Raw genomic sequence first — 13,395 nt, 5'->3', positions numbered from 1 at the left:
AATAGGGTGGCCCTACGTTTACCTTGGCTGTTTGTGATGGAGTCAGGAACAGACAAGGCTATGAGAGAGCTGCTCAGCTGCCCAGCAGCATGTCCCCTCTTCCAGGAAGAAACTCGTCAGCCAGCCACCTGCTCCTGCCTACCTGGTGCCTCGTGAAGCCAGAGCAGAACTAACCAGGCCTGGCCAGGCTGGGGAGGCCAGGGCCAGGCGCCCCACTTGCTGACTTCCTGGGTGCCCAGCCCTGCACAGGGGGCACAGGAGAGGAATAAGCCAGGACCTGGATCCTAGGGGGCTATCAACCAGTGGAGGGTCAAGGCTTTGAGGCATGAAGTTATTTTTAATACAATTCAGTTACTTAGCATCTCCCATTAGAAGGACCTTAGGGGAACTGAGGAGCTAAGGCATTAAGAAATCTGTTTATCCCTGTCAAGTTCTAACTTGACCTTTGCTATGATGCCCCTGGGAACAGGAAGCTCATCACCTCTCAAGGCTCCCTATGCCCTATCTCTGAATGACTGTTAGAAAATCTCTCCTTGTATGGATCCAGGGGTCCTAGTCCACCCATGGGGCTCCCTCTGATCTTCCCCTTCTTGGAATAAATACCCCCTTTGGAATAAAGATCTCCAACTGAGGCCTAAGTCCTTGTCCCCTGTTTCAGAGGAAGTCAGGGAAAGAGTTTGGAAGAAGCAGGATTCGACCTGGGCTGGAGGACAGGGTTTGGATTCATCTAGAATGAGAGACTTGCAGGACGGAAGACTGTTGGCAAATGGAGAACAATCAGAGAGGCCAGGTGAGGAGGGCCTTGGGACCAGCTCTGGCCCAGAGAATCGCCCAGCTCTCTCGCACTGGGCCAGCAGTGCAGGGTAACCAGGGCAGGGCCTTGGCACTGGCACAGGGGCCGCCTTTGAAGAAGGGCCCACCATCAGGCCTGAGTCTTGTTTGTTTGGATTCTCACATCCGGAGCGCTGGATAATCTTTAACCACGGGTCAGCCTACAGCCGCTTGGCCGCCTGGCCAATATCTGCCAGCCCCTGTTTGGAAGGCGCTGCCAGGCCATTTACTGTCTCCATAAACATCCTCCTGCCGGTCTGCTTCTGGCCCGGGTAGGGGAAGGAGCCCAGGAGGGCGGGTGTGTGGCTTGGACGGACGAGGGGTTTCTCCACTCCTCCGGGCAGTACCCTGAGACCCACACCCGCCTCCACCCTCTCCCTTTAAACTCAACCACGGGAAAGCAAGGAGAAACAAACAAGCTTCCCGAGGTTCATCGAGGGAAGGGTGGAATGTTCCGGAACCGCTCATAGTCACAGACTCTTAGATTCATAGAATCTTCATGCCAGAGCATCTTATAGATTCTCAGAATCATTCGGTCTAGTGGTTCTCAAATTTTCTTCTTTCTTTTTTTTTCAAGAAGGGAATCTTTTTGTCCAAAGGAACCAAAGGCTCCAATTGAAGTCTAGGAGGTGGGTGCAGAGCCCTGCCTCACCCTCCCTCTGCACTTCTCAGGTGCCCCAGAGACGCCTCTGTGCAACCCAGTGTTCCAAGGAACCCAGCTGGAGAACCAGAGATCGTATTCCAAGAGACAATTTGGACCACACAGTTTTCCTCCTGGCTGGAGGACTGGCTCAGGAGTCTGTCTCTCTTTGGTGGAGGGGGGGTGAGGAGGTTAGATTAGATATTCCTTTTTAAACCAAAGACAAGAATGCTTCCCACTTTGTAAATACTTCTGAATCTATGACATCTGTGAGTTAAGTGGGGCGTGTATAATTATGCCCAAATACTCCACAGAAGGCTGAGGCACAGGGAAGCAGAGAACTGCCCGCAGCCAGTGAGCGGCCACGTCAAATCTTGATTCTGTCTCTCTCCTGCTTCTGAAACGAGGGCTTTGTCCCCAATAGTGCAAGGCCCGGCTCCTCCCTATGAGCACGTCCTACAGCCCCCCAGATCTCTCCAAGGTCATCAGAACTACATCTTGGGCCAGAGATACTAGGTAGAAATATGAAATTGCCATTTCAGTAGGTGAGAAGCAGGCCGAGATAGTCACAAATGGCTCCATTGTGCCTGTGCATCTGGACAAGGGCCACGCTGCACCCACACCAGGGGCCAGATAAAGCCCTCGGGAACCTTCAGGGAATACAAGGCAGGCAGATGCACCCTGTTTACCAAATAAGGCATTCTTGGACCCCACCTCCTTGTGCCAGCCCTGCTGGGCCCTGATTGCCTCTCTGTCTCCAACATGTGCAGCTGATCCTTCCTGCCTTGAGTTCTCACCTTGTTCTGGAAGACACAGGAGGACCACGGACTTAATAAGGAGCTCAGATGGACTCACATCTGGAGGAAAGCAGGCAATTGGATTCAAATTCATCTCCACCAGCTATTGGTTGTGTGATCTCAGTCAAGTTATCAGGTCTCTCTGTTTCCTTGTCTACAAAATGGGTCCAATAATAACTTTTTTTTTTGCAGGGGGGGGGGTCATGTACCAGGGATTGAACTCAGGGTCACTCAACCACTGAGCCACATCCCCAGCCTTATTTTGTATTTTATTTAGAGACAGGGTCTCATTGAATTGCTTAGTGCCTGGCTTTTGCTGAGGTTTGCTTTGAATTCACAGTCCTCCTGCCTCAGCCTCTCAAGCCCGTTGGGATTACAGGTATGCACCACCATGCCTGGCAATAATAACTTTCTTTATAAAGAGAGGGAAGGAGAATACACAGTGCAAAACTGCTTAGGTCACTTAGACCTCCACATGCTCTGGATGGTCAAGAAGAGGAAGGATCATCTGGAACAGGGGAGGTCAGAGAAGGCTTCATGAAGGAGGGGAAGATTTGGTATGGGGCCTTGATACAATTAGCAGAATTTGGGATGAGCAGGAGAGAAGGGTCTGGAAGAGTCTCTGAAACACAAGAAACAGCAGTATTTTTTTTTTTCCAGTGCTGGGATAGAACCCAGGGCTTCGGACATACTAGGCAAGCCCTCTACCACACTACCACTCTGCTATGTCCCCAGCCCTTTTTGTCCCCAGCCCTTTTAATTTTATTTTGAGACAAGGTCTCACTGAGTTGCTGAGGCTAGCTTTGAACTTACAATCCTCCTGCCTCAGCCTCCCAAATTGCTGGAATTACAGGCATGCACCACCATGCCTAGTTGAGATTATTATTATTATTAATAGGAAAAAAAAAGGAAAATTGTCAAAGGAGAAGAAACAGTGATGGACATATCAGCATCCTAGCTGTCCACTTATAGCACAGGCACCTTAAACTAATATTTGTCTAGTGGCCCCTGGCAGCCAAGGCTGAGGGTAAATATTGGTTTAGCCTAAGAAGCAGAAGTCCCAGATGGCAGAGGGCATTGCTCACACTCTCAGTGCCACCAAGCTGAGACACACTCTGGGTGGAGCCTGACCTTGTTTTATCTCCAGGGTTGGGGCAGGGGGGTCTTGTTGCAGGACAGCAAGGCTGGCTTGCTCCCTACCCCCCAGAAGCAGCCCTGTAGCAATCTCCATACATCAAGAGTCTCCCTACATCGCCCTCCTCAGTGGCAGGTGGGGGTCCCTCACCAAGACCTGGGAATGAAGCGGAATGCCACAAGCCCTGGCAGCCCCCACCTAACACCCTCCTGGGCTCCACCATTTGGATGTGCCAACAGCTCCCCTCACGTGACCTTATGTCCAGATCATCCTGGGAGATCTGAATTCCAGGCCTGTCCTGGCGTCTGTCCAGCGGGGAGAATTTCCCCACATCTGGGCCCGTCCTCCTCTACTGTCAACCGCAGTTCCTCCTATGGAATAACTTGACAGCGCAGAAGCTGTGGGAACATTCCAATCTCCCCATGCACACCCTTACCCACGAGTTGCCCCTACCTTTCTACTTCAGCCTCCCCGCAAGCATCCGCTCCCCTCCTGCGGCTCCTTCCCACCTCCGTGCCTGCGCACACCCTCCGGAATCACCTTAGCTGTTCCTCCCCAGCCAACCCATTCTTTTCCACTCCTTGGGATCCTGACTTGAAGCTCATCGCCTACAGGAAGTCCTTCTGGGTTGCTCCCCAGCTGCACCCCTACAGTTTTGCTCTTCAGGTCACATTGAATTGAAAAACTGGATTTAGGCCACCTCACTGCAATTACACCGTATGTCCCCCAGTGTAAGAACTCTTCAAGGAGGGTCCAGGTTTTCAGTTCTTGTCTCCCCCGACTGCTGCATAGTGCTCAAGCTGTAGTGGGCATGGGGGATGCTCAGAGCACCCATGGGTGGATCCGAGCTCACCAGCCCTTTGCCAGGACCACAGCTGCTCTTCCACAGTTAACATTTTGGAGAGGAGCAAGGAGCCCTCGGGAAGCTGGGATAGGAGTTTATCTGCCCTAGTATTAATCACCCCATAAAACTTGTGTTTGTTTAGTTGCTGGCAGGTCCCTCTTCCTGGAGGTAGGAAGCTGTTATTCTTGGAGATACCAGCCTGGACCAGGGAGCCTGGAGAAAAGAGGACCATCTGCTGAGCCCAGCATGATGGCTGGCGGCCTGGGACACCTGAAGCTGGCCTGCTGGGCCATGGCATGGGCACCAGCAGGGGCCTGGGCACCATCAAGGCAGGGAAGGGTGTGACACCAGCCTCTGCCTCCACTCTGCTCCTGGACATCCCACCCATCCACAACCCAGCTTGCAAACCTACTGTGTGCAAACCTACCCATGTGGAGTATGTGCCAGGCACCCAGGACACCTCCGAACCGAGGATAAGACACAGGCCAGGTGAGGTGTAAAGGGCAGGAGGGGACAGGTGCAGGGGCAGGACATCCCTAAAGATCAGACACTGGTTGGGGGGATCATCACCCCAGGAAAGGCTGGCCTGACCTCAAAGCCACCGAGATAGGGCACAACTTTCTTCAAAAAAGAGACAGCTGCTAAGAAGGGAGCCCAGGAAAAGCAAGAAGAGCTCATGGAATCAGAGTTGAAGGAGAGAGAGAGGGACCCTGAAAGACACAGATGTAGTGACAGGGTCGGCAATAGGGAGGGGACAAGAGAGGGAAGAAAATTGACTCTGAGTCTCCACAGGGCCACTGGCATGTCTGAGTGGGGACACGGAGGGAAGGAAGAGAGCCTGCTGCGGCCACCTCAGCTCTCCTGGACGGCTCGCTGCCCCTCCGCCCCGTCCGCTTCCTTTTATTTCCCCCCATCTTTTTTAGCTGCAGATGGACACAATATCTTTATTTACTTATTTTTATGTGGCGCTGAGGATGGAACCCAGTGCCTCACACGTGCCAGGCGAGTGCTCTACCACTGCGTTCCAGCTCCAGGCCCTGCTCTCTGCCTTTTTTACATACACACAAACAATCAATTTAGGAGGAACAAATGAAGAGATATTTTAATCTGCTAATTGAATTTAGGGGCCATAATCAGAGTTTGAAAATGCCCAGGGATTATGGTGATTTATGGCCAGGATGGGAATCAGCTGGGGTTATCTGGGTGCAGAGCAGCCTGCCTGCCAGGAGACGCAGAGGTAACCGCGATACCCCCACCCACCACTGATAGTCAAAGAAGGGGAGTGGGGCCAGGCCAGGTTCCTCTGCCTGGGCTGTGTCCCCAAGGCAGGGCCCTGCAGATTATTCCCCAGGCCCCCCTCAGCCCTTGGAGGTCGGAACATGTCACCTGGGATGTTCCCCTTCATTCCCACCTGTCCAGAGCCTCCTGGAACAGGCAGGCCCAGTCCAAATCTTCTCTCCTGGGAAGCCTCCTGGACTACACCATCCCTCACAGACCTCAGCCTCCTCTGGCCTCAGCCTCCTCTGACTTCCTGCCTCCTTTTATGTTAAAACCTCCTGGAGGACCGGCCCTTCCACATCCCTACATGGGCAAGCCAGGTCCTCATGGGCCTCAGTTTTCTGCCTACCAAATGGGGAGAAAAAAGACTCCCTCCTGGGTCTGCTGCTGAGAGGTTAAAGGAGCTGCCCGGATGGAAAGCATTACTGTAGATGGAAGGGATCTAGGTCCATAGCGCTTAACGATCTACTACCCCCTTGGTCATGCCTTGGTTGTGTCTGCAGTGTCTGTCTCCCGAACTGACAAGCAAGCCCAGGGCTGTCTGAGGACCAGGCTGCTCTGTCTCTGCCCCCATCCACCCACTCTGTTCCTTAGCTAGCCAGTCCCTCATTCTCCCATCCATCCATCTCCCCACTCTCCCCTTCCTGCAAACATTACTCAGCATCCTTGCAGGCCCAGCTGAGGGTCCACTCTGGAGGGAAGCCTGGCTGGGTAAGACATGGGTGCCTCCCTCAGTGCCCTCTCTATTGTGGGGGAAGAGACACGTAGTTGGACCTTGGTTCAGCAGAGGCCTCAGTACTGCAAAAAGCGCAGCCCCCGTGTGGTAGGACACAGGATGGAGAAGAGCATTCCTGGGGAAGGCTTCAGAGAGGAGCAGCTCTTGGGCTGGGCCTTCAAGCCAGAGTGGGGACTGTGAGGAAGAGCATTCTTTGCTCAGGGAAAAGCAAGAACGTTGCCACTACATCCTACACCTTCCCCGCCAACAAGACTGTGACTCTCAAGAGCAGAAACATTCTCCATCTTCCACAATGTGGCAGAACTCAGGGCTGAGTCACAGAATTCACAACCGCTTTACAGAGGAGCCCGAGCCTCAGACAGGAGTGGCCAGGCCGGAGCTTAAGAATCAAGCTTTGGGACCCCACGGTCTTGATGTGTGCTGTCTTGAGGACACCAGAACACAAAGAAGATGCTCAATTAACCCTGGGTTAAGCACTGCCTTCCCCAGGGTGGGTGAGAATATCTGACACCTACTGTGTGTCAGCTGTTCCTCATCAGTCCACTCTTCAAAAGAACCCCAGGGTCAGTTGCTATTACCCCATTGTACAGTTGAGGAAACTGAGTCCCACCCCTGGCACAAAGTGAGACCAGGACCCAACCTGGTCTATCTCTAGCTCAGGCATATCTCTCAGCCCTCCTGCCAGAGGAGGTCTCGTAGGTGCACCCAGGTCACATCAGAAGTGGGGAGCAGACTGCCCTCGGTCAGTCAGGACATCCGCCTTCAGTTGACACCTGGAACAGCCCGTTTCAGGCTTTCAGTGTGTCAGCGTGAATGCAGAAACACTTTTATTGACTTGAGAAACAGAAAGTTCCCAAACTGTGAGTTAATAAAAACAACCTTCTGATGTTCAGGACTCCACAAATAGGCTTCTGGCCATTACTCATGTCTTTGTTGTTGTTTTAATTTTGGCTGTTTGAACCCAGGGACACACTACTCACTGAGTTATATCCCCAGCCCTTTTTATTTATTTGTTACTTACTTTGTTTTTACTTTCACTCTCCTTACTCAAGTAAAAGTGTTTTTGAAAAGTTTCACTGTTTCTATGCTTTGAATTCAGAAAGGGGGCGGGGGTCCTGAACCACCGTCACTGCATTTCTCCCTGCGAGGAGAAGGGGTGTTGATGGGAGATGGAAGCAGGAGCAAACGCTGGCTGGGCAAACACTTGGTACCCAGGACTGCTGGACACTCGCTCACAGGGACTCTTCCCACCAACCCATTTCCCAATGAGGAAGCTGTGTCGGGCTCCGGCAGGCTCTGCCCAGTGACAAAGACAGTTTGCCCACGAGCTGATCTGTACCCAAAGTCTACCACATACAGGAGTGCTGTGGCAGGAAGTCTGTACCTTAGTGCTCCAGGCCACCTCTGATGATCCTTCTCCTAGCCACCCGCTACCCCCACAGTATGTCAGTCCTCCCTCTGCAAAAGGATAACTTGGAGCCTGGAGGTACCTGGAAGTCTTGGCTATTCCTGGCCCCCCAGTGCCTTCTGCTTCCTGCTCCATCTCTGACCCAACCTCCCTGTGAAAAGCACTTAGGATGGTGTGGAGCCCAGGCTCTGGGGAGGCTGCAGACCCAGGACTAAGAGCTCACTTTGGAGCTGGACAAACTCAGGGCAGAGCATTGATTCCACACTCACAGGCCTCATGACTCAACCTCCCTGAACTTGAGTCTCTGCCTCTATAGGCCCAATATTTCCCAGGTTGTGATGAGAACAGGCAATCATGAAGTGTCTGGCATCCAGTAAGACCTCTATAAACTAGGGCTACTACGATGAACACTGATGACTTCTGCAGGTGGGATCTCAAGGCTATTGCTGATGGCAAAGGTTGTACACTGCTCAGAGGTACCACCTGAGGGGCTGCAGAGGGGAAGGGTCTCACCTGGGTTCCACCTGCCGAAGCTGTGGCCGAGAGGAAGCGAGCTCTCTGCAGTCACACAACAGCCCCCAGAGCTGCCCTGGAGCCCCTCAGCCCTGGGGCTGCTGTCAAGTTGGGGAGGAGAAGTCCCCTGCCTGATGGCATTGAGCAGTGTCAAGGCGCAGCACCTGGAGACTGAGGGATGTGCCGTGCCCCTCAGGGACCAGAGGGAGTGGTCACTCACCTAGCAGCTGGACGCCCCGCGTCAGGCCGTAGACATCCACCAGGGCCCAGAGTGGGTCAGCCGTGCGGACCCCGTTGAAGAAGAGCATGGCGGCCGAGTCGTTGATGCGGTAGAAGACACGGCCCTTCTTGTCCACCCAGAAGGCAATGATGTTGCCCTCGTTGGCAAACTCCTCAGGCAGCGCCTTGGCCCAGAAGCCACTCTGGGACACCAGGTCGGGGCAGGCGTACTTGGGAAGCGAGTCCGGGTGGATGCGCGATGGGTCCTTGCTCGTGAAGCCCAGTCGCAGGGCCCCGCTCCAGCAGCACTGCTTCTTGGTGATCTGGTGGCAGGGGGTGGCCTCAGCCCAGCCACTCCCCCTTCAGACAGACCAGGGGAAGGGAGGGCACCCTTCTCTGCAGACCACCCTCAGCAGACCTCCAGGGATGTCCTGCAGCCTGTCCTTTCCCCCCCCAGGGAGCCTTCTCATGGACTGGGGAGAGCCAGTGGTTCCCACGGCCACTCCCAGCCCCCTTCCTCTTTGTCACCAAGGAAGGCTGGGGAAAGTAAGGAAGAGAGGGAAGGGTGGCAGTGGAAAGTAAAGAGATGGGACAGGGGGCTAATGGCATTAACAGCAGACCCTGGCTGTGGGGAGAGGGTCAGAGGCACAAGGGGACATAGGGGCGGCCCACCTTTAGCCTGACTTGCTCATAGATGAGCACCGGGCGGTTACTGAAGGTGATGGCGTTGCAGAAGCTGGCCTGCCTCTTGACGGCCTTGTGGCTGAGGTCCATGAGGATCTGGGAGCCCTTGGTGTGTGGGTGGAAGAGCAGCGGCGTGGCCGGGAGCCCCCCGCTGGGTAGCACTGGTGGGCAGTGCTTCTGCTTGTGGTGGCATCTGTGAGAATTGACGGGGAAGGGGCCCCCGATGGAGTCTGCAAAGGAACAGGCCACAGTGTCAGAGAACTTAGCGGGTCTGAGAACCAGACTAGGTCCCCCAGGGAAGAGCCCAAGGCTAGGGCATAAGCAGACAGCACCTGTCTGTCACCCAGTATTTCCACCATCACTGCCACCCAGCACCATGGCCACTTTACCACTGTCTTCTCTTGCTGCCATGTGCCACAGTCTCCCAGGTCACCTTCTCCCATCATCCTTTATTGGTTTGTTATCCACTTCCATCCACCCTCTCATCCTCCTCATTTGTCTCAATGCCACCCACCAGCTACCCACCCACCCAGCCATGAGCACCGCCATTCACTATCACCACCGCCACCACTGAATTATAGCCTTCGCATCTGCTGAATACCAGGCTCTGTCCTAGGCACTGCAGCTACAGACACGAAACACGGATGGATCCTGTCCTCCTGAAGCCACAAGTCCAGAAAGGGAGACAGACATGGACATTCTGTTATCACAGCACACAGTGACAAACACCAAAAGGACCAACAGGCAGGTCACTTCTCAGGAAGGCCTCCTGGGGGAGAGTTGAATTGAGGTGACACTGGAGCTGGGCAGGCTTGAGATCCATGAGGGACCACTGCAGGGAGGAAGAGTGAGTCTCTACAGCATCAGCCCCAGAACTGTGTCCACCATCACGTCCCTCCCTCAGGTCACCTCTGTCCCACGCCAGGTTTAGACAGTTCTAGAAAATGGGGTAGAGAATGGGGCAGGGCTTGGCTGAGGAGCAGACACTTTACAAACCATTGTGTTTGGCATGAGTTGGGGCAGGGAGAGGAAGGAGCACAGAGCTAGGTGTTAGGTGTCTGTGTCTGTCACTCGCTGGCTGTGTGACTCTGGAGAAGATACTTCCCTCTCTGGCACAGGGGGTGGCCTCTGCCTCTTACTCTAAGACACAAATCAGGAGCTGGGCAGCATGACTACATGGGCTGGGGGCTGGGGGCTGGGGGCCCTCAGTTCCTCCCCAGGAGCTGTCCCCACCAGTCCTTCAGGAATTGGAGTACCTGTCCATTCTGTCATCTTCAGGAAAGAGAACCACTGAGGACAGGGAGGAAGGAGGTGGAAAGGTGACTGGGGTTTTCTGGGATGTTGCAAATTTTTAGTTCCTCCAAGACAGGAATTTAGTAACGCGGAGAAGAGCCGCCTCAGGTCTGCCCAGACCCTGCCACTGCAGAGGAGGGGGAGGAAAAGAGGCAGCTGGGAGGCGGCGGGCAGAGACCTCGGTCCTGGCTTTGGTTTCATCTCTTGGCATCTCTGCTCCCTCCTTCTCGCAGGGCCCCAAGCACCAGCTCCCGCAGCCCAGGACCAGCCATGCCCCGGGGAACAGTCCTTGAGGCCTGTCTGGAGCAGCTTCCTGCATGCCAGGCCTGAGAGGTGGGGGTGCATGAGGAAGGCTGGCCTAGCTCTCACCGAGGAGACAAGACGTTCTGGAACTGCCAAACCGCGCAGGGCTTTGAGAGCCGTCAGGCTGCCAGGGCTGGAGTTGCTCAGAGAGCCCCAGACAGCCCGGGAAGCTTCCTGGGAGAAGTCAAATGAACTCTGGAGAGGGCAGGGGAAGGGGGGTCACTCCAGGAAGGAGACGACGGTTGGGGTGAAGGGCAGAGGGTGAGCTGCCTGGAAAAGGTGCCCACTGGGCTCCGGCCGCCTCAGACACAGCTTGACTCTCAGTTTCAAATAAGACCTGCTGGTGAAAGGAAGCACTTCATGCTGTTTAGGGACTATCCACACTAGAAAGAAACTATAAAGGGGAGAAAACCCCTGCTGCGTGAATGGAAACAGAGCTCGGAGCATCTGCACAGGGACTAGTACTCAGTGGGCAAAAGCAACCAACTACTGACACAGGTGACGACACAGATGACTGCAAAATAATCAGGCTGGGTGACAGAGCCAGCCTAAATACCCAGCACCGTCCACGGAGCCCCGCAGAACCCCTGTTCCTCTCTCAAGCCTTCCTCTCCTTTCACCCTGCCCCATTTTTACCAAATTCCAGGAAGGACAAACCAAGCTGCAGTAATCAAAAGCAGGAAAGTGGGTGCCCAGGGCAGCAGGGGGAGGGGGAGGGATCACCAAGGAGCAGGAGGCAGCATTTGGAGGTACATGCTCGTCATCCTGATGGTGGTGGTGGTGATTTTTATAGGTGTAAACATGTTAAAACACCTCTCGTCATACACTTCAAGGGTGCATGGTTTATTAAATGGCAAACATACCTCAATGAGGCAAGTTGAGGGTTTTTTGTGGTGGAGGGGTTCTAGGGACTAAACCCAGGGGCACTTTGCCACTGAGATACATCCCCAGCCTTCTTATTTTTTTAATATTTATTTTTTTTAGTTGTAGTTGGACACAATACCTTTATTCCATTCATTTATTTTTATGTGGTATTGGGGATTGAACCCAGGGCCCCGCTCATGCTAGGTGAGTGTTCTATCGCTGAGCCACAATCCCACAATCCCGGTCCCAGCCTTCTTATTTTTCATTTTGAGACTAGGTCTTGCTAAGTTGCGTAGGGCCTTGTTAAGTTGCTGAGGCTAGCCTTGAACTTGAGATTCTCCTGCTTCAGCCACCCAAGTCCCAGGGGCTGCAGGCCTGCGCCACCTTACCCAGCCAATGAGTTAGTTTTCAAAGCCCACTGAGCCCAGCTACCTACTGGAGCTTCTCCTTTAGGGTCCTCACTCCCCATTCCTCCAACCAGAGCCCATAGACTCAGCTGAAGCAGGGCCTCAGCTTCTTTCAAGATGTCTCCTCTCCTTCCCACCCATCCCTGTTAGGGTTCTGGGGCTCTAGGTAAAAGTCCAGAAAACAGGGCTGGGGATGTGGCTCAAGCAGTAGCGCGCCCGCCTGGCATGCGTGCGGCCTGGGTTTGATCCTCAGCACCACATACAAACAAAGATGTTGTGTCCGCCAAAAACTAAAAAATAAATATTAAAATTCTCTCTCTCTCTCCCTATCTCTCACTCTCTCTTTAAAAAAAAAAAGTCCAGAAAACAGGGATTGGGGTTCTGGCTTAGCAGTAGAGCACTCACCTAGCGCATGTGAGGCCCTGGGTTTGATCCTCAGCACCACATAAAAACAAATAAATAAAGGTATTGTGTCCAACTACAGCTAAAAAATAAATACCTAAAAAAAGTCCAGAAAACACTGTCTCTAGGCAAATATGGTGGAGATGCCCAGGACCCAGAGATCCAGGACCTGGAAGAACATTTCTCAGGGCTTCCCTTCCACAGGGAGGACCCAAGGGTACAGATCCCTGGCCAATTCCAGGGTTGGGTGTGGCTGGAGAGTGGGGAAGGGACAGCACAGGGTTCATGGGCTGAGTGACAGTAGAACAACTGGAGAAGGTGTACGTACATAGGATACCCTTGTCATGGGGGCCCAATATGCACTCAGACATGTGGCCTCCAAAAGCCCTACTCGTGCACACACACACTTGTGAGAACGCAAAGGCCATCCCAACTCTAAACCACACCAGAGGGAGAAGGGCTCATCCCTCTTCCTTATCCTGAGACCAGGAATTCCACATTGACATATGCATGTCTTCGTGTACATGTGGTTGTACAAAACAACACACAGAAAACATGTGCCCGTCACACAGAGGCCATACATATTTAATAATCATGGCAGTCATGTGCCAAGCTCTGGGAGGGTTTTTTCTTTGGTGGGGGGGTAACCAGGCATTGAACTAAGGGGCACTCAACCACTGTGCCACATCCTCAGCCTATTTTGAATTTTATTTAGAGACAGGGTCTCACTGAGTTGCTTAGCACCTATTACTGAGGCTGGCTTTGAACTTATGGTCCTTCTGCCTCGGCCCCCCCCAACTGCTGGAATTACAGGTATGTGCCACCGCGCCCAGCTTGAACTGGAAGTTTTACATATCCTCACGCCAAATTTATGAAGTAGGAAGGGTCATTAACAACCCATTTTATCAATGACACAGGAGGTAAAAAATGTAAGTCAAACCCACAATCTAACTCCAGGACTGTCATTTAGCTATTAAGCTTTGAATAGCCAGGAAATCATGGTTTTAGCATTCTGGGTACATTTTTAAAATGCACTTTAAA

General features: G+C 53.3%; 1 protein-coding gene across 5 annotated transcripts in view; it reads right to left on the bottom strand.

Annotated features, from left to right (window-relative positions):
- Positions 1-13,395, bottom strand: part of Neurl1 (neuralized E3 ubiquitin protein ligase 1) — a 72,281-nt gene that overhangs the window by 10,812 nt on the left and 48,074 nt on the right. For all 5 annotated transcript variants that reach the window (XM_046450359.2, XM_046450362.2, XM_046450360.2 and 2 more), the window contains exons 2-3: positions 9,074-9,315; positions 8,403-8,724 (exon numbers count right to left, since the gene is read on the bottom strand). In XM_046450359.2, coding sequence (XP_046306315.1) covers positions 8,403-8,724; positions 9,074-9,315 — 564 coding nt within the window. The remainder of the gene's footprint in view (positions 1-8,402; positions 8,725-9,073; positions 9,316-13,395) is intronic.

This window comes from Marmota monax, unplaced genomic scaffold (genome assembly GCF_021218885.2).
Source record: "Marmota monax isolate L192 unplaced genomic scaffold, Marmota_monax_Labrador192_F-V1.1 WCK01_AAM20220418_F8-fsc00004, whole genome shotgun sequence".
Classification (NCBI taxonomy): domain Eukaryota; kingdom Metazoa; phylum Chordata; class Mammalia; order Rodentia; family Sciuridae; genus Marmota; species Marmota monax.
Note: the sequence above shows the minus strand (reverse complement) of the source record. Positions and strands in the feature narration are given on the sequence as shown.